The sequence below is a fragment of the Manis javanica genome, chromosome 1 (assembly GCF_040802235.1).
Source record: "Manis javanica isolate MJ-LG chromosome 1, MJ_LKY, whole genome shotgun sequence".
NCBI classification, from domain to species: domain Eukaryota; kingdom Metazoa; phylum Chordata; class Mammalia; order Pholidota; family Manidae; genus Manis; species Manis javanica.
In genome coordinates this window covers 12,560,393-12,587,706 of record NC_133156.1, presented here as the reverse complement: position 1 = coordinate 12,587,706, position 27,314 = coordinate 12,560,393, and the positions used below count along the sequence as shown (strand labels likewise).

The 27,314-nt window shown below is 34.9% G+C and overlaps 1 protein-coding gene across 5 annotated transcripts in view; it reads right to left on the bottom strand.

The window, feature by feature from the left end:
• CDK8 (cyclin dependent kinase 8) overlaps positions 1-27,314 on the bottom strand; it is a 116,791-nt gene that overhangs the window by 7,686 nt on the left and 81,791 nt on the right. For 4 of the 5 annotated variants that reach the window (XM_073228430.1, XM_073228427.1, XM_073228423.1 and 1 more), the window contains 4 exons: positions 12,867-12,924; positions 10,424-10,555; positions 3,193-3,336; positions 557-626 (listed from right to left, as the gene is read on the bottom strand). In XM_073228430.1, the coding sequence (XP_073084531.1) occupies positions 557-626; positions 3,193-3,336; positions 10,424-10,555; positions 12,867-12,924 (404 nt within the window). The remainder of the gene's footprint in view (positions 1-556; positions 627-3,192; positions 3,337-10,423; positions 10,556-12,866; positions 12,925-27,314) is intronic. The other variant, XM_073228442.1, reaches the window with a different exon arrangement.

Genomic DNA, 27,314 nt, shown 5'->3' with positions numbered 1-27,314 from the left:
CTGAGTAGCTTTTTCCACATGAATGTTATCTCAACAATTATCTTCAATAACGTATGGGTCAAAAGTTTAACTCAGCCTTACCAGTAAGTTTAAAATAGATGAAACATTAAAAAAATTATTACAGGTCTATGAACTGCCCTTTCCAGTCCCCTGATCATGCATTGTAAATAAATGAAATAGTCCTTCTTCTCTACCAAAAGCTGCTTGAAGTTAACTACATGGCCTTGGTGGGTAGGCCTGTGGCTACCAGCAAGGCTTGTTTATTTCAGCTCTTACTGCTCAGCTTTTAAGCTTTCCACAGATGCTCAGCTGCCAGGAAGTAATAAAGAGGGAAAGAAAGGAGTTGATTTTTTTCTCATATCCAAATCAGCACTGATATTAGATATTCATCTTCTGTATATCATCATTTAAACATCTTAGGAAATGAAGACTGTCATCATGTAAAATGTTTATTAGAGTAAATAAGTAAACTATTAGAATACTCATGTTGAATAGCCAACCTCACCCTGAGTTTTCTGGAAGAGCAAACAAAAGGTCTGATTTCTTTCCAACTTACGTATTTCTTCTGAAATCTTTCATTAATGTTGAGTGCTCAGGCATCTTTTTTATATCTTCCCAATCTTTATCTGTGAAATACATTGATAAAATTTTATGTTGTCTAGATTCCTATTCTCAAGACTTTTAATAAAGGTTATCTCAGTTTTCATTACCTACACGTCTAACCTCCATGAAAGCACAGATGCCATATAAATGGTCAATAGACACCTTATCTTGACCTGTAAAATACAACTCCCCCACCTTGTAAAGCATTAGATCTTTATTTTTTCAACTTTATCTTTTTAATGCCTACTTTCTGTTTCACAGTAAGTTACCTCAATTTCTGTAACTAGAGGGGAATAAGTTATAAATAAATATCTGTTATCAAATAATTCTATTGCTATTTGTAAAACCACGTTTCTCCCTTTTCCACAAAATTTCTTAGTTAAATCAGCAACCAATCTCTTCAATGATAAATGTACTATCCTCCCCCTCAGTAGCTTTAAGACACATTTCTTTTTCTATGGCCCTCTCTACTTTCACCTTGTTAAATACATTTTTACACCAGCAATCCATATAAGCAGTAATAATTTTTAAAATAGAGTAGGATATAGCTAGTATAGTAATAAGTCGGCTGGTACTTCTGCTAATGTTCAATACAATTAACAAAATAACCCCAGCTACTAGACATGTTAGTTAGCAAATGTTTTATTTAGTTTTGCTGGCACTCGAGTTGTTCAAACAATACAATGCTAGATAGCTTGTTTTCTCCATCCCTCTCTGTGGACTTTTACTCAGAGTCTTACTAGGGCTACAGCACTAACAGGGAGCTTAACAGCATCATTAGCTTCTAAATGGCCTTTAGGGGTTTGATTTTCTTTCAACATACTTACAAAAATATTTGCTACCTAGCCTCCATAGATGTCACACACTGCTAAGTAAACTTAATACTTTAAACTCCTAACTGGAATTTTCTCTCAACTGTTTCCTTGCTCCAATTTCTCAAGCTAGAAATCTTGAGATGATCTTTGGCTTTTCCCTCAATTATACACTTCCTATAAAAAATTAAGTATTTGTCCTTTTTTTCCACCCATCTATGTACACCTGGAGAACTGCTCCAGACAAGCAGCTGGCTTCCTGACTTCAGTTATCTCTCCCTAATTGATTTTTACCACTGCTATACTAATCTTTCTAAAATACAACATAGGCCATGTCACTCATTCTCAAGAACTTACCATGGATTCTCATTAGCGTATCAAATGTAATTTAGCATAAATTCTGCTTTCCAAGTACTTCCTAAGCTGAGCCTACCATAAGTGCTGAACTGCACATGAACCACCACCTCCTACAGAGGCCATCCCTACTTCCATCCCCCTGTAAGCCATGTTCCTCTCTCTGGGGGCTTAGAAAAGATGGACACATTCAGAACTGGGAAGGAAGGGCCATTCTTCTCCATCTACTCAAACCATACCTCTTTAAACAGCAGTACGGTGTAAACTCCAAGAGGGCACGCATCATGTCTGTTATGTCAACAAGATTTTATACTTAACACAGTGCCTAATATGTGACAGGTACTCAATCAATATTTACACACTTGCTATAAAAAACTACGTGTCTGTCCTTTATTCTTCACCCTTGTTATTGCATTACACAAGTAATGCTACAGACAAGCAGCTGATGAATTGAAATTATCGTTACAACAGAGCAGTCTTCACAGACTGTTGGCCAATTTAGGAGAAAGGTAGTATCTATGCAGTTATTCTGCATTTACTGATAATGAAAACCCTTACAAGGCAATAAGGAACTACAATTCCCAGATATTTCTGTGTTACTCTTGAGTTATACTGACCTGAGAAAAAGGCCTAATAGGAAACAACTTCTAATAAGTACTTGAGTAGCCAAAATTATATAGGTGTTTTAAACCAATTTTTATTATTTTAGACCTCTGGGCAGAGCTTAGGGCTCACTGATGAACTACCATTCTGTGCTATAATGACTGGCTGCGATAGAGCTGGAGAAATCTAATGTCTGTAATGAGGGATCTTAACAAGTTCTTCCCTGCTGCAGATCAATGCAGGCAAGGTCACTGTGGAATGCCGGACTTTCACCCACATCCTGACTGTTCTAACAGAACACCTAAAAGAAGGTTCTTATTGACAAGGGTTATAGAGCAAAACATGCATTATTCAACATAATATGATCCTGTACAATGACCTGAACAGAAATAATGTCCAAATTTTGTATTCAAATTGCAAGAAATGGCATTATTATATGTGCTGCCAGACAAAAATACATACTATTGGCTTTTATTTATAGTTCCCACTGGTAAGAACTAAAGGCACTCTTTTAATACAATTATTGCAAGATATTGCAACTATTTTATCATGTCAACTATTAAACAACAAAACAAAAAATTAAAAAAAAATGAAAGAAAAATATACTTCTCAAATTCAGGAAGCCCATTAATATTTTTATGCTAATATGTGAACTCAAGAAATTTTGCTATTTCCATGTATCTTTGACATATGCAAGTCATAAATAGAAAGAGTTGAGTAAGAGCAGCTTTCTTCCACTAAAAATATACAGCTTTCCAATGAAGATATCTAAGTTCAAACAGCAATGATTTAAAAACAAAAACAAAAACATAATGTGTACCTGCAGGAAATCCCATTACATTGAATATTCTGTCCAGCTGGTCATGGTGATAAGGGTTACTAGTTTTGATGTCCTCTTGTCGACAGTGAAATATTGGTTCTGACGTTAGTAGTTCTGCAAATATACACCCTATAGCCCAAATATCTTTAAAACAAAAAGAAAAAAGAAAAAAAGAAAACAAAAAAAAAAAAAAAGGAAAGGAAAAAAGAAAAAGGAGGAAAATAAAACGGTTCTTTCCAAAAGAAAATGCATTTTTATCTTGGCAGGGAGTGTTTTTTCTTTCTTTTCTTTTCCTCCTAGGTCACATTAATTCCTATGCAATTACAATTATCATGGAATATTGTTTGGCAATATATAGTCCCACACCACCCCTCCCAATTTTTCATTCCCTGTTATACCTCCATTCCACCCAGTGACTTGATTCCAGGTTTAAATTAAATTTGTTAGCTAAATTCTTGGCAAGCTTTACATGCCTCAAACATTACCTTAACCTACAAAATACATACAAAGCTGCATATGGAGCATGGGAACCACAAACAAAACCAAACAAAAATAAACAAAGAGAAAACCCAGTCTTTGAAACTGGGTATACTTGCCAAAAACAATCAGCACAATTTTTTGAAGTAAAAAATAATTTGTTTATCTAGTTGATGTGCTTGCTAATTTGTAAAGTTTAATAATTATCTTCTCACATTTGCACTACTTAGCAAGGTGCTACTCCAACAAGAAAAAGACAGTGCCTGACCTCAAATATTCTATTGAAACAAAGCATTTCTACTTGGAAGATTTTGTTCAAAGTGTTTCTTTATCCCATAACAACAGTATCAGATTTTGCAATTTTAAGTATTTAATAAGGATAAGAAAACAAGGGGAAAAATACTATCTTAAAATAGACATAAATGCTACAGATTTATAGGAATTATTATAGAAGCCAGGCAAATGGATTCTTCTGTGTACAACAAATTCACTTCATTCACTGTAAGATACAGAACTTTCATTCATATTAAATTTTTAATCAACACAACTATTATTAGAAGAGGAAAGACCTATATGCCAATTTAGAATTTAAAGCTGAAAGTATTTTATTTCTTCTCTGAACAAATCCCTAAGCTAACAAGGTTAACCTTTCCGCGCTAAGTACAGTGGCGTACACACAACAGATAATAAGTGGTTTTTGACAGATCTAACCGATACCCGTAGTAAATATAAACTACAGAGGGACAGATAAAAATCACTATTTTATTAAAACCGATTATTCAGGTATGTTAATAATTGTCACTTAAGTTGAAAATGAGGGAAAAAAAATGTTTACACATAACAGAATTCTCGACCTCTAAAACTAAAATTTAGGTATTTCATTTAATGTAAAATGCATATTAACACTCCAGAGTAACAAATTTATCATCTGTTTACTTAAAGATTATACAGGCTGACTGCAAGTGATCTAAAAATGATGCTGTGTTTGCATATCAGTTTTCTCCACACCAAAGAACAAGTCTAGCCAACACCACCATATGGCAAAGTCTCATCAACAAATATAAGGCAAGTTACTTTGTCTTTAGCATCAGAAAGTAAATGGGAAAATTGTTTTGTGATTACTCTTTTTACACAGGTACCCCCATATAAACTTGACCTTTGCTGGTCTTAATCAAAGGGAAATAGGCAAGCTCAGCAGGTTCACAAAAAGAGCTGTGGGTCAGTTTGTATGTTTAACACAACTCATGGCGCCCAAGAAACCCTGTAATAACTTATCTGGTTAGCTATAAAAATTCTAAAGAAGTAAATCAAATATGTAATGGCAGATGAGAGGTAAGTAAGCAATTTAGCTATCTTTAAGCTATATTGCTTTTAAAATAAAAAGTTAGGAAAAAATAAGTTTATTGAACTTTCTTTAACCTTACTCTAGCAACATCTTCCCTTACATCTTTTCTATTATTTTTTACCTTTTATCAATTTACCATCCTTTCTTCCTTTCCTTTCTTCAAAATCCTGATCCAGATGTTAATCTTGAATTTGCTGATCTGGCTACTATTTCAAACAAATTTCTAAATCTTTGTAAATAGTATCTCCTTCCTATCTTGCCTATTTTTTCCAGATTGTGCCAAGTTCACATAAAATCCTTTCCTGCTGAACTACCTGCCTAACTCCTTTTAGAAAGACTTCCTAAATTAGCATCATATAAATCCCATCTACTTCTCAAAATCTCTGATAATCTTTGGTAGCTATTGAGCTTACCAGGCAAAGCAGAGAGCAATTGTCATACTCCATAGACCCAAAAGGGGGACTGAGGGGAGGGGAATTTGTTAAATAATGTATTAATAAATAGGTCTGTTAATAAGAAGTTTCTATCCAAATAAACCAGCAAATTCTTACTCTCCCTTTTATTGTGTATTTCCCATTTGACAGAATGTCACATCAGTAGACTTCAATTACTTGAGTATAAACATCTACGTTTAAGTGTCCGTACTTTAGTAAAACTTTTTCAGATGGCTTTAGTGACTACTAATTAATTAAAGATTGATACCCCTCTTTCAGCCTTCTCCACAAAGTCAAGCAAACAAAAACCCAAAACCCTCAACACCGAATGAAACTTTGTCCCTGGGAAGACAATACTTACTATCCTATTATTTCCTCTTTTTGGTTTAGTGATTTACCTTGCAGTTCCGCACAACTGAAAAAGTGACTGAAGCACTAAAATCTGTTTTTAATAGAGGGTGGGAACATGTTAACTGGATGTGTTCAGATTTTCCCTATGCTCTTTTGCTGATTCTTACTTCAGTTAACAAAATCCACTAAACTCCACTAGCACATTTAATCCTTATAATAATGCTCTTAAAAGGAACATATGAACATAGTTAGCTAATAATATGTAAATTCAACTACAAAGGTTCTTCCATCAGCCACTCACATTACAACTATCTGAGGGGGATGTCAAAATACTGAGAAGTTCTTGGTAAGTAGCTCTAACTGCCGTGTGGGAAATTTGCTGAGCACTTTACTGGGCTGTTAAGTGTACTGACACAGATGATGGGAGGAATGGTCCAAATGGGAGAGACTACAATCAAAGTTTCATTTCTTATTCCTTTATTCTATTTTTAAAAGTTTGTATTAAAATGGCTTATGTATCATTTCTCTCTCTCAGACAAAAAAAAAAAGCAATTTGTAAGATACCTATGTTATAACCTTCTTGAACCAATGTTCTAATAGAAGAGAAGTTCTCCAAGATTGCTCTTGGCCAAGCCAGATGTACACGGAGTGGGGACCACCACTGCAGAGAAGCTGGCAATGGACTGGGATTCTATCATTTGCACTCAGGTAGGTACCTCTGTGATCTTCCTACTTCAGAAAGCAGCTGTTTTTATCTAATGTCATAGAACTTTGAGAGCTGAAGGGGATCTAAGAGATGATTTCAGAAAATGAGGGTAAAGAACTAAATGCCTTGCCCACACACACACACACACACACACACACACACACACACACACACCAGGGTGACAGACCTAAGGCTACAAGGTAGACTGCCAGTCTTTGTTACTTCCATTGTTCAAAGATGACAAAATTATTTTATGCATATATTCATACTGTGTTCTCAAATGAATTGGAAATCTCTTAAAGGTAAACTACATAATTGGCATTCATTTTGGTTTCTCCTAATTTTTAAGAAGTTTATCTAATAGTTACCCAATAAATTTTGATATTGATAAGAAGGAAGACAGAAAAAATATGCAGAAAGGCCTTCTCTTTCCCAAATTATAAAGCCATTCAAACAAGGGAATCTACCTAGCCACTGGCAATTTAACTTTGTGACTTAAAAGCCCTACATTAAAACCACTGGACTGTAGAATGTGCTCGTGAGTCACAGGTTGTACAAATCTTAATATTCACAATAAAAATAATTTTTTAAGAAAAAGGAAAAAATTAACTAGGGAGCCAGTCACAAGTCTGTAATAGTATATTTTTCCTTCATTTAAATCAATTTAAAGTTTCACATTTTCAAGTAACAACAGCTAAGATTAAGTAATCACTTCCTTATTTGTATAGTCTGTTAATATGTTTTACCAAAAGTACCAGTGCTTTTAAATATTCATTTTCTACTCGAAAAACACAGCTATGTATCATATTAGTTACATGCTAAGTATTTAGAACACAATTGTAAAAAAAGATAACCAAATGTGTGCCAGGTAATAATGTGTATTCAAAATCAGAACTAGCTTCAAAAATTTTAACTTTGCCTTGTAATCGCATTTTAAAATATTTTACGTTTGAATAATTTTAGAGTTACAGAAAATCCATAAAGATAGTACAGAGAAGTCGCATATCTAACTAACTTATCTACCTTTATGTTTCTGTAAAATAAAATGTGATCTGAAAGCAGGTATGAAGATTAGTGAACATAAAGATTTTTTGAAAAAGACATGTTGGATTCAAGATTAATATGGGGGAATGATCACAAAGTATTTCACCTTTTCCCTTTTTGAGTACATACTGAAAGGCAACAAAGTAATAAAGGTATAAATCCATAGCAGTAAAAAAGCAGGAGAAGATTATAATGGACAAGATTCATTTATTCAGCAGAAGACTAAGTTCTCACTATGTACCACATAGGCACTGGCCTACAGTGGTGAACAGCTAGGAGAGAACTACCCATTTTAGTGGATTTTAGATACTATTCAATGCTACCGAGACAGTTAGATGGGAATGTGATGGGAGGGAGGACAGATAATTTGACTACGTGATCATGGAAGTTCTTGCTAAAGAGGTAATATTTTGACTTAAGACCTGAGTGAAGAGACTGGCATGTGAAGACCTCATGTAGGCAGAGATGTGTAAGAGCCTTTCTGGAAGACAGAAAGCAGGTGAAATGGCAAAGACGAGGCTGCAGACCACAGCATTATTGCTGAGTAGGGAGCACACGTGTCCTGCACAATCTGGGAAGATTCTCTACTTGGGAATACCAGCTACAGTTTGTGTTTTGAACGGTTGGTCCTCTTCCTCCCACCTTCCTCCACTGCCCTAGGCTAGTAGGTATACAGACAGAGCTTGGGCCAAAGTTGGAGGATTCTTCCCTTAAATAATTGGAATGGCCTCAGAGCAACTGAGTGTTTACAAGTTCCCCCAGTTAATGACAGCTCTCTGCTGGATCACCCCAAAGTTAAATCTGCCAATCTATGAGTCCTGTGATCTATGCACACGAAGTTCTCAAGCAGCTTTTTGTAACCTGATTCTTAAATACAGAGACGATTAAGGATCACAAGCGAGTTGATGAACACTTGCCACATGGACAGGAGAGACTAAGACATATAAATAAAAAGAGTATCTACAACGAAAACACATGGAGGAGCGGGGAGTGTGGGTGGGTGAAATAGGTGAAGGGGATAAAGAGGCACAAAATTTCAACCATAATATAAATTAGTCACGATAATGGAAGCAGAGAGAGAATATAGTCAATAGCTCTGGAACACCACCCTATATTGACAAATAGTAAGTACACTAGTTGGGGTGAGCATTTAAAAATGTAGTTAACTACTGAGTCATTATGTTGTACACTTAAAACCAATATAATATTGTATATCAACTAGACTTCAACAAAATATAATAGTAATAAAAAATAAAAATAAAAAAAAGAAAAGAAAGTTGTTCCAGGAGTACAGCCAATTATGAACAATTTTTAAGCACCCTTATCGCTGTCCTCACAAATATCTGAGATGCTTTTCTTCCCATAAAACAATATAAGATGTTATGAAAAATAAATAATCAGAGAACAATCAGATTCTTGGAAATAAAAAAGACATAAAGGGAGAAAAACATGAGAAGAAAAGTGGTATAAAGGATCCATACTTCTGCTTCCCCTCAGTTTAGGAAAGAGAACAAAAGAAAACAGATGGGAGGAAATCAAAAGACTAGTACAAGAGAGTTTTTCACAGATACAGGATAGGGGACGTGACCTTCAGATGGACTGTACCTACCGAGTGGCCAGCACATCACAGTTAAATCTAAGGATGCGAAATGCTATTTATTTTCAGAAAGAAACAGCGCCAGATAATCCACCAGTGTAAGAGGGACAGGAGACTTTTCACGAGTAACACTGATGCTAACAGACAATGGAGGCACTTCATCACATTCTGAGGGAAAATTATTCTGTACCTAGAATTTTAAAACCTGACAAACTGTCAAGTATAATAAAGAATTTTTTCAGAAATACAAGAACTAGGAAATATGCCTCCAAGATGGAATGAAGGAAAGGAAGGAGGAAGGAAGCTGCTTGAGAGTATGCTGTTGCAAAATAAGGAACAAAATAATAAAATCCAGAAACAGACCCAACCCGGAGGAATTAAAATAAAGGAAAAGCCAGGGTGAAAACCAATCCAGAGCAGAGCAACGCACAGAAGACTTCAGGACAGAGTCATCCAACAAAAGAAAAGTGGGTTCTGGACCATCCTGGAGAACACAGAACGAGGTAAGTAAGCAGTACAGACACGCAATTAAGGAAAAAAGAAAGGCAAACTAATATAAGAAAAAGCTACTTGATAAAACTCAATCAAATAAAATGAAGCAGAATAAAGATGTCTGTAATGGAAAAGTGGTAAAAGGACTATGGTAGCTAAGCACCGAATCCATTATAATATATATAATCTAGGTACAAACAACTGTGAAAATATGGTTTACAAACTGAAAATAAATGTAAATATTGACAAAGTCATAGTAGTAATGATGGTAAAAGTGATAATACTAATATGGCTTATAAACTGAGAGGTGGGGGAAGAAGTATAAGAGCGCTGATTTCCTGATTCTATATGATAGGTAATCAATACTATCAAAAATTGAAAAGTGAATTAAAATGTTCTACACTCTTTTTCATAACCTTTTTTCCTTAACTTTAAGAGGATCTTTTAGAATCTATTATATGTTTTGGTGAAAGAAACACTTGTCTAAAGTTCAGTGATTTAGAAATATATTACTATGTTTTTCTTTTCCAAGTAAATTTAAAATACTTTTTACTTAGAATGCATAGTATGATCCCATATATTACAATTCTTAAAAAATATCAGTTTCTCTATCAGGGAGAGATACATCCCTAATACTAATGATGATATTTCTTGGCAGTGGAATTTTAGGCTAGCTTTTGCTCTTAGTTTTAAAATTTTCAGTATTTGAATTGATTTAAAAATATAGAGAAATCTGTGCAAAGTCACTTGTAAAATGCCTTGGAATTTTAATTAGTTCTACTCACCAATAGCTTTGGTATAATGTCTCGCTCCAAGAAGTAATTCTGGGGCTCGGTACCAGAATGTTACAACTACTGGATCCAAATCTGCTAAAGGCTTCAAAGGTGAATTAAATAATCGGGCAAAGCCCATATCAGCTGTGAAGAGAAAAAAATGTAATAATGCTAAATAAACAGGTTTTTAATTCATTTAATTGATTATTCCAATTTTACCATTGTTAATTTAAGAAGATATGAAAAATGTGCTCAATTCAAGGGGGAAAAAAACAATAAAACATCTCACCCCTTTCAGAAGTCTAAACATAAAACACAGTTGAGATGCTCACTCATCAAACAGGGTTACAGACAGGCTCTGCTCCCAGAGGTGAAGGGTGACCCACCTCCTCTGGGCAGACTTCTTTCCATCTGTCACCACCACTGGCGACAGTGTTGTTAAACTGCATTTTCATTCTTTGTATTGGTCACAAGCACAGGGAACTAGATTAGTCAGAGGAAGGCTTTCCATTATTTGCATGAGTAAGCCTGTTCATGGGCATAATCAGAAGCTGACTATACAGCATGCTAACACCAGTATTTCCCCCCACTTATTTGGGTTGAATTTACTAACTTAATTTTAAAGAGTCATTGTATCTTTTTTTTGAGCTGGAAAAATCTTTAAAGGCCATATAATTAAATCACCTCCTTTTTCAAATGAGGAAACTGAGGTTAGAAGAAATCAAGTGATTTGACAAATGTCACAAGTTCCTGTCTCAGAGCTGAAGCCACAGTAAGATACAGTCACGGCATTTAACACAGTGTAATATATAGTGCAGTTATTCAGGCACAATTGTTGATCCCACTAAATTGTAATCTTCTTAAAGGCAAAACTATGCTTTTCCATCTCTCTGTCCCTTTCGGTATCAACTATAGTGTCATTACACACAGCTTTTGCCAAAAACATGTTGAATGAACAATTACTATTCCTACCACCTATTCAGAAATTTCAAGATTGATTCACCATTTGTTTAGTTCTGCTCTCCCACTACACATTTTTAATGAAGTGACCCTAGTATAATCTGCTTAATTAAGAAGGTTAAAAAAAGCAACACAGAAATTTGGCAAAGAATTAAAACCATGAGTCAGACTACTAAATACTGTTTTACAGAAGGATTAATATTTCTTCTTAAATGTGAATGCTTTAAGCTGTTGGCATCCCCTAAACCATCATACAGATTACATAGAGGTATAATTCTAAACTAGATTATTTTAACATATAGATTTTCCCTAAATCTTATAGTAAAAAAAACATCTACAACCAATGCTTGGCTGGGTCTTTTATATTTTGCATGCTTTGAACTTTCATTTGAATTTGATGCCACCAAATTGAATTGGACAAAATCCTTTAAAAGTGTATCTAAGGACTTAGGCATTTGATGACACTGAGGTAAGTACTGGCAGGGCCTGGTTTTCAGAGGAAGTTGATGGCTGGGGGTACTCTAAGGTACAGCCAATGTTCTACTAAAAAATTTGCAAAGTTCATATCATAAAAGAGTATTTCAAAAGTCTAATTAGAAGCAAAAGTGAGATTTGGGGAATTTATAGGGAAGAAGGGTTAGGAACATCTAGGTTTCTTCTTTGTTCACGAAATAGTACAGATCGCTGATGAACTCTAATTTGTATTAAATCTTGCAACCAGAAATCACTATTTACTGTGTTATATACTCCCACAATCCTGCTGCCTTTAAATTAATGTAGTTTAGTCGTAACATTTCTTCTACCCACACACAAAACAAACTAAATAAATGTGACAAACACAACTTGGAAATGACAAAGAAAAAAATAACCAGTTAGAATAAATAAATTTAGTTCTATCCTTGGAGGTTATCAGATGATAAATGGATAAATTTTGCTCTGATCTATAAGAAAACAGAGCTGCTATTAGAAAACATGCCAAGGTACAGAATGCTCATTCGTGTTTTAGGCATCAGGCAAAGGCCTCCTGTAAGACAGGCTTGTTAGAGCTCAAGGCTCTGTACCTATCTGGTCTTAGTGGTCTCCCTCCTTTGTGATCCCTGATCTAGGCATCTGCTCTGATCTAATCTAGCTCAGATGAACAGAACTGATGGATTATTACTAGTATGCTGTATGCCCGTGTGACTAAAGGTGAGGCTGGCTTCCAACATGGATAGAAGCTACTCACCTCTACAGGCTGTTTTTAATGAAGGTAAAGGTTTCTAAGAAACTTGCACAGCTTATTTTATAATTAAAACACTTCAGTCTCTAAGGATTGTCTGACACCTTTCAAGAGTGTGAAACACTTTTAATGTATACTCTTTAGAAATGGCTTTGATCATATGGAACTATGTGAATATATGCATATTATTACAGCAAAAATTAGAACTGATATAGCTGCCTATGAAAGTCTTAACAGAGTGCTACTACACTGTGACTTATCAAAGATATAACATACCAATTTTTACTCTTCCTCGCTCAGGACCTTCACCCATAACTAAAATATTAGCAGGTTTCTGTGGAAACAAAATAGTGTTTTTTTTCAGTAGACAGCAGTGGTTTCTTTTAAATAGACAATATGCCAATATAACATAAATTCACTTTTAAAAAAAACCTCATTTACTCAAAAAATTAAAATCAAACATAGGAAGTCACCAAAGAAACTTTATGTGTATATATGCAAAGCAATATGCAAATTAATGAAGGTCCAAACATGGCAGTGCTTTTCTCCCTGTAGAGCTAAGTTTTTTCTTAGCTCTTTTATCAGTCTGTTCTCACTACTGTGGGGCATCTAACAGAAAGTTAAAATGTGGGTCCTTTTAATTCTTTCAATAATATAAAATATCCTGCCACTTTAATGGAAAATGAATCTTCAAAGATGATTGAATACTAAGTAACACATTAATTATAAGGAAGGAGCCACCTAGTCCTTTACTTGGAAATGGTAAATATGCATCTGTTTAAACAAAAAAATTATATAGAGAAGTCAATAAAATCTTTCCTAAATGAGTTAAGCAAAATTACAGGCATTTTCCTGACCTGAACAGTTTTGAGGTTTTTATTTTTAAACAAAAAAGGAAGCTAAAATTTAAAGTGAGATTTTATTAAAGTAGTATTTCAAACAGCTTTAAAGTCAATAAAAATACAAAGGATTAACTGTCACCCAAAATCTGTTACAGTGACATTCACTATACCAACAGATAAGGGCCGCCCCCTCTTCAAGAAGGAAGAAGACAGGGAGGAGGAAGAGGCAGGGGGGGGCGAGGCAGGGGGGGAGAGGGCACGAAGGCAGCAGCCCCCAAGTGTCCTGCTGTCATGTGACCTACCTGACCTGAAATCTTACCACCCTGCTAAGTAAAAGTGAAACTAGATTAGAACGCCTTGTAAATACTGATCAAAGAACCTTAAAATCAAAGATTTCAATGAAGGCTGTTTACAGTGGCAGTCAGGTCGCAGGCTTCCCTCACCTTATCGAGCAAAGGCCGGTATGCAATTACTGACAAGAAGTAACTTGGAGTATATTGTTCTGTCAACGACTACAGATCAAAGTTACTTCTTTATCCCCAGGCAGAAAGAAAAGATATTGCTGGAATGGTAGCACATGCATTTCAGAGGTTAAAAATCCCTACATTTTTTAAGGTGAGGAAACGAGGCATCAGAGAGATTAAATGACTTGTGTTAAGCATAATCGACGAGACTGAAGAAGCAGGAGAATCTACTCCATCTCCCTTCCTAATTTATTACTCTGCAAGTAATTTTACACAGCAAGTTTTAAAATTAATGTGTATTATTGTAATAATAATACTGTTGTATTTAAGAAAAAGTTCCAGAACCTCTACCACCTCACACTCCTGACCTCTGGGGTCAAGGGCTAAGCACCACTGAGAAGCTCCCTGTGAGCTACAGGCAAGGGCTGCCCAGCACAAATAAACCGGCTTTCACGCCCTGTGGGAATCCGTCACCACTGAGTCAGCCTCTGCAGAGACCCTTAGAGCTCAGCCTACTTCAAACCAAAGCCAGACTCGTGTACAATGACGGGAGGCAGAGGAGGCCTTCGCCAGAGCAGTCAAGGAGCACGTCGGTCTGGCTGAGGGGAAAGGACTGCTCTTAGCTCACACCGTGGGCTCAGGAAGGAAGGGTCACGCTCGTGCTGGCACTCTCTTCTCCTGGTTCCTCAGGGCAGGACTTCTTAAACATCTTTGGAACACATTCCTTACTCTTTAAACCCATCTTGATTATTTTCAATCAAATCCATCTTCTGCACTGTTGCTAGGATTATCTTTTTAAAACACCATGCTGACCTTGTCACTCCCTTGCTTAAAATCTTCCGTAGTAACAGGGAAAATTATAACAAGAAGTTAGGTGAAAAAAGCAAAACACAAAATTACATACAGACTGTGATTACCTAAATGTGCCGTAAGGACTAGAACAAAGAGAGTAACAGTGGTATGAATGAACCATTTCAAAAAGTTCTATGAATGATTTTGCTATGCCAATTTTTTATTAGTATTATTAGTATTAAAATATTATCTCAACCTTAATTGGCCCCTCACCACCTGTGATAAAGATCTACAGTCCTAATGATGGGATGGGCAGCATGTGGAAGATCCTTCCCACTCTCTCCAGCCTCTGTCCACCACTCCCCACTGCTCCTGCCACACACGTGCTCTCAGAGGTCTGTGACTAGACTTTTCACAACGGTGTTGGTGCTGTCCCATTATTTCTGTTCCCAAAGCCCTTTCCTCTTTGCTACTTGGCAAAATCTGGTTCTTTTCCCCCCCGTAGTGACCTAAGTAATACAAGAATACATTCTGACTATAAACAATTCACACTATAATGCGCATACTTTATGAAAGTTAAAGGTTAAAAGCTGAAGCCCTTTCCTTGATAATATGGGTGGAATGTTGAACCACTGTTTTGTGTATGTGAAACCATCATAAGACTGTCCATCGATAATACTTTAATTAAAAACAAAAAGTTAAAGCCCTTTCATCACCCATCCGTCACTCCTCCACCACACGCCAAATGCCACTCCCTTGTCCAGAGGTACAAGTTGAAAAATTGGTTTCCTGTGATGGGCTTTTCCAGCACTGGGGTGCTCAGTCCTAAAACATGATCTCCATACCTGGCAAAAAGCACAAGCACACATGGGCATCCCTCTCCTCTTTTTAGTTTAGATGAAGTAGAAAAGATCTCCTTTTTTGCTTTCTTCACATTGAGCAGCTAAGCCCGGATCTGAGCAGCCCTGGATGGCCTGCTACTAAGCAAAGGGGGAAAAACTCCCTCTTGTTCGTTTTATTCTAGACTTAATGGACTGGTCAGCTTCTAAACTTGGGTTTGAGCACTGGTGAGGAGTAAAGTTTCTTTGTTAAGTCAAGGTCTGGCCTAGTACTGGGGTTTGGGATCAAAGCTACAGTTAACTAATTAAAAATTACTTTTCTGGGCAACTCACCACCTATTGAACCATCTGAAGCAGGTCTTGGGACTAAAGCCATTACCAACAATTTAGGTGAGTTTAAATTCAGCTTGGGCATGCTATATGATCATAAACAAGAGAAAATAGTGTTAAGTATTGTTTTAATAATGCTCTTTATAAACAACGGCTCCCTCCTCCCGTTATTTTCCGTGGGAGTATTCCATATGCCCCAGGGCACGATCTACTGATTCAGTAGACAAATATAACATTAAATTTCTTTTGTGAATGCAATCTAATGGAAATCTCAAAGAAAAAGGCAGAAAGGCCCTAAGGATCATGAATACTTTGGTCAGTATTTCTTTTTTGTTGCCTAATCAGTATTAAAGAAGGTTTCAATCGATTTGAGGGATAATTTGTGTTTTAATGCTTAATGTCTTGTTGAACAGAATATTCTATTCTCCAAAAAATGTTTATTTATTTTCTTTCTGTTTTATCTATCAGTAGGAGAATTTGGTAGCAGTTTTTAGCTCTATAGTCAAGATTTCCAAGTATTTGCTAATAATACATGAAATGATTAGTAATAACCGTAACTTTGGTAAATGTCTGTGACCTTTTTATATGCTAGCAAACAATCTTCTAAAAGAATATACAGAAATTTGCTGGTAATATTTTGATGCATATATTCCATTAAACTATATTTGTTGCTATGGAGATCAGAGGTCCAATATGACTTAAAAGTATGTGATGTCATGACAACATCCTCAAGTGCATATAATATGCTATGCACAGAAATTATTTATAATACCCTTTATTGCTTGCTGAACAATGAAATAAAACAATGAAATACTTGTTTGAAGTATACTTATTTCTGTGAAACTTTGATTTCCTTCTCTTGATGTTTTATTTTTCCTAGAAAAAAACTGTTTGTAATAAAAAGAACAAGTCCTTGTTTTATAGTCTCATGGCTTTTCTTCTTGTTTTCTGTGGTTGTGCTTCAAAAAAAAACCTTATTGATATTTCCTAAAGAAAGATGTTTTCATTGTAGAGATAACCATTCTTGTGGAAGCTATCTATTCTCCAGAATCTGTCATGCTAGGGAACAGCACACTGATAATTTTGGAATACAGCAGGGGTGGCAAATTGGTTTCATTTAAGGAGCCAATTCTGATGGAAATGTAAGGACTGCAGAGAGCTCCATTTTGAGAAAGACAGAGATTGGGCTGATCAGGACACGGCCATTATCAATCTGAGGTACCTGAGGTAGGTGTGGAAGTGGAGAATGCTGGCATACTGGTCAAGTAAACAACAAGAACTTTTTATTCTAGGGGTGAAAATGTCCTAGGAGTCTTCATATGTTCACTAATATATCAAGAAAAAAATGGAGACTTGAGTCAACAGGAAAATTTGATTTTTGATAGCTCTATGAATAAAGGAGACTTGTCCACAAGAAATCACTGCCAGTGTTCTTTTCCAAGATTTGTCCAGAATTAATCTTTCACAAATGCTGAAAACAACACAACCTAGAGGCATACACATACATGTGAGATTCAAATATGGGCAATAAAGTTTTTAATAGACATACAGTCGGTAATTTTTAAAAAATTGTTTTAATGAAGTCTTCTAAGGAGTTAAGTTACAAATAGAAATCTGGGAATCCACTGAATGACATCTGGCAGACGTCTTTATAATAGTTTTCACTTTTTCTTTAGAGCTATCAATGTATTCTTTTTTACCTCTATACTAAATTTTACTCCAGTATTGCTGTTGAATACCTTTAAACTAAAGGAAAAATTATCAAATTCTAGTAAAGTTGTTTCTTGCCTTTTGTATAACTTTGAGTAAGATGTACAGAATTCTTAACAAATTCTATCTGCTTCCTGATAAGAACATGAATGCTAATTGTAAAACCTAACTTCACTCTCCACAGTAAGCAGTTCACTCGTGCACTGATTGACTTAGGAGGCACTAAGGGACTAGAGTTCAACAAACAAACAAATAGTTCCTTCCATCAAAGCTGCCATAGTTTAGTCTGATGGGTGGGGTGAATTCAGCCAAGGAAGAGTTTCACAATGGTGACGATATCTGACCTGACTGAAATGGGAAAGACCAGGAGCTAATCTAGAAGACGAGGAGCAGGAGACAGGGTACCTCAAGAATCCACTAGTGCCTTCTATCATATCAAACAACCACAGAGCTAGTCTGCACCCTCTGCGCGGTAGGGCGGGGGCGCTCAGTACAGTGTATCACACACTGGCAGTATCGGAAATAGAGGTATGTTGACTAGTTCTTTCCTTATCTAAGAAGTCCTCTTTCAGGGAGAAGAGGAATTAGGTTGAGATGATTTATGACATAAGTTTGAAATAAGCATTAAATTTGTAAGAGTAAGTGTGCTAATAATAGACGACATTTCCTCTCCATATGCCCCTCAAACTCTCCTCCAGGCCAGTCTACTAACTCTATTTGTTTCCATCTACTGTCTATTAGGTAATACAAAATTAAATGAAATGGTTTTTCACCAAATTGTGAACATCACTATTGAATGTATTTCAAATAACAAATGATTCAGATTATTAAAGTTTAAAACAGATATCTTTTAAGCCAATGAACTTTGAGTTTTCAAGTTTCAAAATTCTTAAGCCGCCCATTTTAGGCAGTTGAGACACAGAATTCCAGTTTACGTTAAACAATATCAATCTGGAATATAACCTCCTTTTTTCATTGACATAGAGATCATTTTCTTACTGTCGCAGAGACTAGCAGAGGCAATGTACATTTCATTAGCAATGGGACATGGGTGCACAGAACAGAAACCATAGGCAACAGAAAACAAACTTAAATTTCTAAGCACAGGTATGTCCTATTCACGTATGCACATATTAATATATGTGTATTCTCTTATAGACAAAAATGTATTTTCCAAGTCTGACTCATTTAACTGCCTTTTTGTAAAATGGTAGTTTTATAACACAGTTTAAACAAAGGATCTAATGAAGAGTCAAATAAGAAAGAAAAGATAAACTATATTGGATGACTAGAAACCTGAATAACATTAAGGAGATCAAATGTATCTTAAAGGAGAGGTTTTGAGGGGAAAAAACAGGATATCAAAGATCTTTTAGTTTCCATATTAATTCCAGTTTCATTCATTATTATAAATTTAACCAATTTACAAAAAAAAAGTATAACTTGTTTTCCAATCTGAAAATCACTGTTACTCCAGATATTACTCTAAACAATGTTAACTTATATATTTGGAGTATATATAATGGTAATCACTGAGTAGTAACTGTTTTTCATCCTGTCTTCCCAAGTATTATTTTCTTGACAAATCTGGATGTTTATTACTTTTACTAACTATACTTTATTCCTCTACCAGCAGATAGTTGGTTATATTCCCCCTCCTAACACTACTTTTGGCACCAACCCTAATGATGCTACTATTGAGATTGTCTTTCTCCACCTCACCCCTCAAAAAATTCTGACACACACACACATGCTAGGTTAATTTCCTTAGGATAAAGTTTCAAAAGTAGAATTATCAGATCAAATAACAATAGCTTTCTTGTTCTAAAACTAGAATCTTGTGTTATAAGTTTCAAAGGTAATACGTGCTCAATGGATATATGGAAAATGAAGAAAAGCACAAACATTTTGGATGACTGGAAACAAATCATCTATAATCTCCAAACAAATAGATAACGACTATAAACATTTCAGAGCATATGCTTTGTCTTTTTTTCTCCTTGAAAAATTAAAAAATGGCATCACACTAAATATATTGCTTGTACCCTCTTTCCTCATTATTATATCATGAAGATTTCTTTAATCTGAAGTTTCTGATATGAACTTTATGAATTGCATGGATTCATCATAATTTATATAACTCACCTAGTAAACATTTAGGTTGTTCCAAGTTCCTTAATAAAAGAAAAAAACGTCATGACAAACATTTTTGTATATAGCTCTGATAAATTTCTAAAAGTCAAATTGTTGGGTAAAGAGTATAAACATTTATAAGGTTTTTTAATAGTAATAGACTTTGCTTTTGAAAGGTTCAAGTATCAACTTTGTAAATTCAACATTCTTTTATAAAAATAATGCAGTAGGTATGATAAAGCCAATCTGCAAAAACCAAAGCAATATATGTCTATGTCTTATAGCTAGATCATAACATTTTGTAATTTTTATTAGCTTGATAATAGCAACTTCAATTTGGGTATCTTTTATTGATGTTCATGTGAAGATTTACTCCTGTAAGTTTGTTTATTGAGAAGACTGGTTATTAAGCTTACAGATTCTTATTGAGTCTCTATATTCTAGTAGTAAAGGTATATTCAACTATTTTTACTATTTTTCTAATATATTACTTTCCATTTGCTACCAGTTTGTTTCATATTCTGAACAAGTATATGTACTAGTGTTTTTATATTTCAGCTTACCTATCATATCTTTAGTGATAGCTGTCAAATAGTTAGGATATTACTTGGTTAAGTAATTTCCTTAAGCTGTAGCTGGAATAAATACCCTAAATTTTTTATACACATTTTACATCCTGTGATCCATGTGGGATTTAGCATAATTTTAAGACATAGGGACAAAAAAATTTTATTACAGACAAGAAAATACTTCTCCCTAATGACACTAAAGAGCAATGACCCACACCCTTCTTAGTGTGAAATAACTTCTGGTTTATTACATATATATATGCATATATATGTATATATATACACACACACACATACATATATATATATATAGTAAGTTTTCATGACAGCATGACTTTCAATTTTTGTTAATACTTTTAATAATTTAAAAAAAACCTTTTCTTCCTTCTAGTATATAATACACGGTCTTGTAGAAAAGTTAACTTTTTTCAAATACGATTAGGAAAATACAATCTGCTAACCAGATTTAACAATTTTTTGGTATACTTGGTACATTTTTTGTTGATATTTTTCACACAGTATTTTATTTCCACTGTTTTGGAGTCTGCTTTTTCTCTTTACATTGTAACAACTTTATTTAAACTTACCATAAAAATAATTTTAAATGATTCCACTATAGTTCATCTTTTCTCCACGTCATAAGTAGCTCAATTATTTTTTAGTTGTTAGACACATACATTTTTTTTCGATTTGTCATCATCATCAATAATGCTGTGATGGCCTTTATACTATTTTTTATAATGTTCTTATCAGGGTTTGCTAAAAGTAGGATGGCTAGATCAAAAGGAATGAATATTTTTTAAAGCTCTTGACATAAGTCTTACTTTCTAGGTTGTAATTTATGTCACAACAGTTAGTGTTTGTTCATTCAACATACTGAGAGCACATCATGTATCATGCACTGTCCTTGGTATATGACAGATGGTAGGTAACAAAGTAGACCTGGTCCCTCTCTGTAGGGAAGAGAGACAATAGCAAAAGTAAAATACATACAAAATTACAAAGTGTAATAAATGCTAAGAGAGACAAAAAAAAAAGTATTCCATGAAAATAATGGACACTTACTATGACATAGGTGGTGAGGGAAGGAAAAATGGGGGATCTACTTTGGATAGGGAGGTGAGGGAAGGCCTCTCCCTAAGGTGACGTGCTGGGACCTGAAGGATGAGGTGGAAGGGTTCCTCACGCTTGTTCTGTATAACTGGGTGTGGGCAAAAGAAAAGCTTATAGGCAAAAGGAAAAGTAAGAAAGTTCTGAAATGGCAAATAGTTTGGTTTGTTCAAGAAGGCATCTGTGGGTAGAGCGTGATATACAGGGGATACGCATTTCCTGGCAGGATATATAAGTACAAAGATAGGTGGAGACCAGATAATGCAGGGTCTGGTTTGCAGATAAAATGTCTTTTTTAGCCATTAAATAAAACTTCAGTGAAGAGTTTTAAGCCACGAAGGGACACTTTTGACAACAGCAACCTGTTAGTTATGCGCCAGGTCCTCTACACAGATTTTTTAATTCTCCCAATAACTCCATATTTACATATTGATATTTCAATTTATAGATGAGATGAACAAAGCCACCAAGGCCTCAGATGAACTGAGCTGGTCCACCATAACCGTTCCATAGTGGCTCGTTGGCAGAACTAGGTCTCAAAAGAGGGCAGTTAGTTTCCATAGCCTGGTCCTCAACTCCTGCATCATGCTGCCAGTGCGTGGCAACTGAGTGACATCACTCAATAGGAGAAAATGGTATCTCCTAAATATTATTGCATTACTTTGCTAGTGAAAATGAACTTTTAAAAACATACGTTCAGACACATATAGTATCCACGTATTAATTGCTCTTAACCGTATGTGGTCTGACTTTTGGTTAGTCTTGGTGTTTTTCTTAACAACTTTATATAATCTATTAATTATTCCTTCTTTTTAATATGTTCCAAAAGTTTTTCTGATTTCTTAATTGCCTTTCAAACAACTGGTTTAAAGCTATGTATTTTGGCCTACTTTTATCATTTCAAAGAATTCTGACATTGGGATGTCTTGCAATTTTTAACTTAAAGAGTTTCTTTGGTACTTTCAAACTCTGTGAGCTAGTTGCCCTATTTATCAAAGGTTTTGCTTTCCATGGTCAACTGGAAGCAGATGATCATCCTTCTGATGTACCATGAGGTCAATAGTAGCTTAATACAATGCCTGTATCATTCACTTCACTTCATATCATCACATAGGCATTTTATCATCTCACATCAGGATGAGTATAGTACAAGATTTTGAGAAAGACCACATTCACACAATTTTTATTGGAGTATATTGTTATAATTGTTATATTTTATTATTTATTGTTAATCTCTTATTGTGCCTAATTTATAAGTTAAACTTTATCATAGGAATGCATGTACAGGAAAAAACTATAGCATGTATAGGGTTTGGAACTATCTGCGGTTTGAGGTATCTACTGGGGTTTTTAGAACACACACCCTGCAGATAAGGGGTACACTGTATCTTAAATAGCACATCTTTTGATTCATGATCTTGTAGTTAAGAAAATATAATTCTATTTTTATTTCTAATTTTACTTTATTGTGTTCTGAGAGATTAATGTTAAGTTTGTGCCTCTGTGAATACTTATCATGTGTATCTTTATCTTCCAGGTCAACTGAATGTTTCCAAACATGCAATTTTTTGAGTAAATGTTTATTTTAAAAATATGTTCTTTCACACAGCCCAAACTGCCAAGCAAATCTATTGCATCACATTCTTTTATTCTATAATTTTTGCTCATTCGTTATTCAAAAAATTTTGTCATCTGATAGAAAAATGGCAAGGTACATAATTATATAGTTCTATTTCTTTTTGTACAGTTGCCAAACTGAACAAACCAAACGTTCTTTGCTACAATTTAATCATTGTATTGTTATGAAATATGTTTCAATCTCCTGAAATAAAATTTACTTTATCTGGTACTATAATTTTTTTCTATATTCAAAGCGACACAAACTTTAGCCAATTGTTCTCAACATTTTTCTTGCACTAAACATTTGAGGACTATGATGGACTTCTTCAAAAGATGAGGAAGTACAGGTAAGTGGTTAAGAGTAAGGCTGAAAAAAATCAGGAATGTCATCAGCTACTAGTTGTATGACCTTAACTTCCATGTCATTTATAAAACACCGACAAAACTAATGACAACCTAGTGTTGTTGCACAGATTAAATATGGCTAATGCACATAAAAGGCTTAACATGATGCTTGATATAAAAGTCCTAAATATATTATAATGATGATTATAATGGCAGTTAACATTATAATCCAATTAATTTGTTAACAGTGATTAACAATTGCAGCGGTTATTAAGTAAAAACGTTCTGGGCTGGGAGTTACCGTGTGTGGATGGACAGTGCCCCCAAGATGATTTCCCTTTAGCCACTTCTGAGGTGCCCCTAATAGCTTTTGATCATCTTCTAGCTTTTAGTCACTCAAGCCTTTTATAGATTAAAATATTGTTGATTATTAGCAATAGCTTTAAAAAAGTTCAATAGAAATACACATTCCTGTAGAAAGTTAAGTATACAAAAGTATAAAGAAAATGAAATTTACCTGAAATCTCACCTCATAGAGTTAAGTCATATAAATATTCTGATGGACATAATTCCAGATTTCCCTAAATTTGTATTATTTACATTTAATATAAACATCTTATTAAGGTTATTTGGATTCCTATTTTTGTTCATTGTTGAGTATCAAACTTCTTCAAAAGTCACAATTTGACAAAATTTAATCATTTCTTAGTCTTAATAAATGAATAGTGAACAAACAATAAATACATAAGAACGATTGCATTTATCCTATTTTATTCTGCCTCCCCTATCAAAGCTATTTAGATTATTTCTGGACCAGAACAGTTCCAGAACATTCTTACAAACAGTTGGTGACAGAAGGTTTAGATGAGAACAACTGTTGATTTGGTATATAATTTGTCATGCCTAGAAATTTCCTTCTTTTCTCATTTTTAAAGAATTTCAGTCAGCAATGATTAAATCTTGCCAAGTACTGAATTTTGACAAATTCAAAAGTGAAACAATTCAATTGTTTGGTGAATTCAAATTCAAATGTAAAAACAGAAGTTTTACATATATAACTATTGAAATGACCATAGTGTTATTCTCTCAGCACTATTAAAATGGTGCATTCTGTTAAGAGGTTTCCCAACAGCAAAGCCTCCTCACATTCTTGAAATGAGCCTCACGTACTTAGAGCACAGTATTCTTTTCATGTCCGCCGGGTCCTATTTGCTAACAATTTATTTAAGATACATGCATAAATATTTACATGGGACACTGGCCCAAGGTTGTATGCAGTATCTTTATCAGGTCTGTGTCTGTGTTATGCTTTCTGCCTATAAAGTTATTAAGGCAACTTTCTTTTGCACTAGAACAGTTCATATAATGTAAGATTGATTACCTTCTGCTTGAGGGTTGAAAGGACTGTGAAACCATCTGCCTCTGTTACAGTTTTTAGAGGTAATCCTATGACAAACATTTTCATTTCTTCCATAGTTACTGAACTATTTATTTTTTTCTACCTTTTTTAGTGCCAATTATGGTAATCTGTATTTATTTTTAAATACTTATTTAATCCAGGGTATTGCAGAACACCAGAACAGTTCAATGACCACTAAAGACATTTAAATGGTGGTCAAAAATCATCCATCCCCCTTCAATGCACCACAATAGAGTTTTACAAATGACTTTTACCAAATCTTTCAATAACAAATAATTCCTATATTATATAATCTACACTACAGAGTAAAATCATTTTCTGAAGCTAATTTGATCATGATAACAAAACAACAAACACAGTATACAAACGTTAAGACCACTGAACAATCTCACTTGTGAACAGAGAAAATAAAATATTAGCAAAGGGAATACACTAGTGACTGGAAAAAAAAAAATCAAGAATAAGCAGGGTTGATCCTGCTAATGCACAGATGGTCCAACACTAAAAGCAAAATAAAACCTTTTAAATGTAAGCTACCATATTAACAGATTAAACAAAAAGCCATATGATCATCTTAAAGGCTGCAGAAAAAGCATGTGATAAAATCCATTCTTGATTTAGAAACAACTTAACAGAGAAGGGGACATTTTTAATATGAAAAAAGATACCTACCAAAATCCCAGAATAAATATATATAATGGTGAAATGTAAGGGTTCTCATTAAAGGCAAAATAATTGTCACTTCGGTTATTTGTTGCTGTGCCAGGTGGCATATAAATAAATCCTAGCCAATTACCATTACCCAATGACAAGGAAAAAATGCATTTCATAGATTCCAATTTTACTTTCCTTTTTAATTGTTAATATTTATGTAATCAGGTTATGTCTGTCTTGTAATCTCTGTGGTGTGACAGTCAAATTGGCAGCATGTCTTCTTTCATAAGTGATACATGAAAGCTGTAGCTCTCAGCTTTCGAATCTTTGTAGTTAAGACATATGATATGATATGTTTAGGATGGGTTTTGAGCTACCAGTGTCACAGATGGGAAGCTATTGAGGAATTTTAGATAGGGAAATGATATGATGTGCATTAGTTTTTAGAGAGATCATTCTTATTGCTATGCAGATATTAGACCACATAAGCACAAGACTACAAGTAGGGAAGATCACCTGGGAGTTTTTGCAGTAACAGAAATGATGAGAAACCATGAGGTAATGAGTATAAAAAATTCAACTGGGTAAACTAGGGGTGAGGTAACTGTAGGATAAATGAACATAAATTAATGAAATGAACAAGATGAGCCTGTGTAAATAGCAGTCCACCTGAAAATTCAAATCCATGTCCTGGTAGCAAGGAATGTTTGGAATCTGTTAGTTGGTTCCTAATTTATAGGACTGATTCAGCGATACTGAGCTAAGACAATTACAGGATCTCTGCCCAATTTGCCCTTCCTTTCATGGTTTACTCTCCCTGAAGCTTCTTTACCCTGAAAGTAGCTCTACAGTTTACTCTTCTTTGAGAAAAGACACAGGTCAGATAATTAGGACGAATGGCCAGTGCGCTATTTTCAAAGTTGAATTACAGGAGGTTCTTACTGTAGTTTCATCTGAGGTAACATTTTGAATGTTGAATTGCTAAGAATCCATTTATTCACTCAGTAAATATTGTGCATCCAGTGAGTGCTATTCTGGGTACTAATGGTATAGCAGTAAATGAAATGGGTAGTTCCTGACTAAGGTACTTATATTCCTAGGTCAACTTGACGATGGATTGAAAGTAAAATGTACTTACTGAACATTTATTATGTGCCAGACATAGTTCTAATACTTCAGATTCACTCCTTCAAAAAGACAAATATATAAAGGTCTGGCCCCATTCATAGATGAAGAAAGTAACACTTAGAGAGGTTAATCCTTCCAAAGGTTACATAATTAAGTGGTGGAACCAAGATTTAAACAAACCTCAAGCCCACTCTAATAGGGACATAATTTCCTCCCTGGGGAAGTTCACTGTGGATTCAGTGAGACCGAGAAATGAGAACAGAATGTTTTGGGGGTAAAAGGGTTTATATCCAGCTTTATTCTCCTGGAGGTAGGTCGAGCACTAGAATCATGTCTGCACCCAACAGTCTGCAGGTCCCTAAATCCACGTCCATCTCTGCCTCCACCCAGACCACTGGGCAGAGCTCTTTATATAAGGACTCAGTCAGTAACAGCTTATTGCCTATGATGTGGACGCAGTAGTCTAGCAGTAGGCCAATTATATCATCAAGTAGTTAAGGTTCAGGTGAGGATCCTGGCCATAGGAACTTCCATTTTCCCCACAATAACATAAGATCTTTTATTGCTCTCCAACAAATGAAACCCTTTCTCATTTTTCTTCTTAAGTTTTCCTTGTGTTATTCTTCATTTCTCCCTACCTTTTACCTACTTATGTTTAGATTCCCTTTCCCTCTTCACCATGAAGACCCAGATAACATTTGATTTTACCAGATGGGAGAAAGATAAAAGGGTCAACCAAAAGAAGAGAGGGGCCAAAGGATGTGTGTC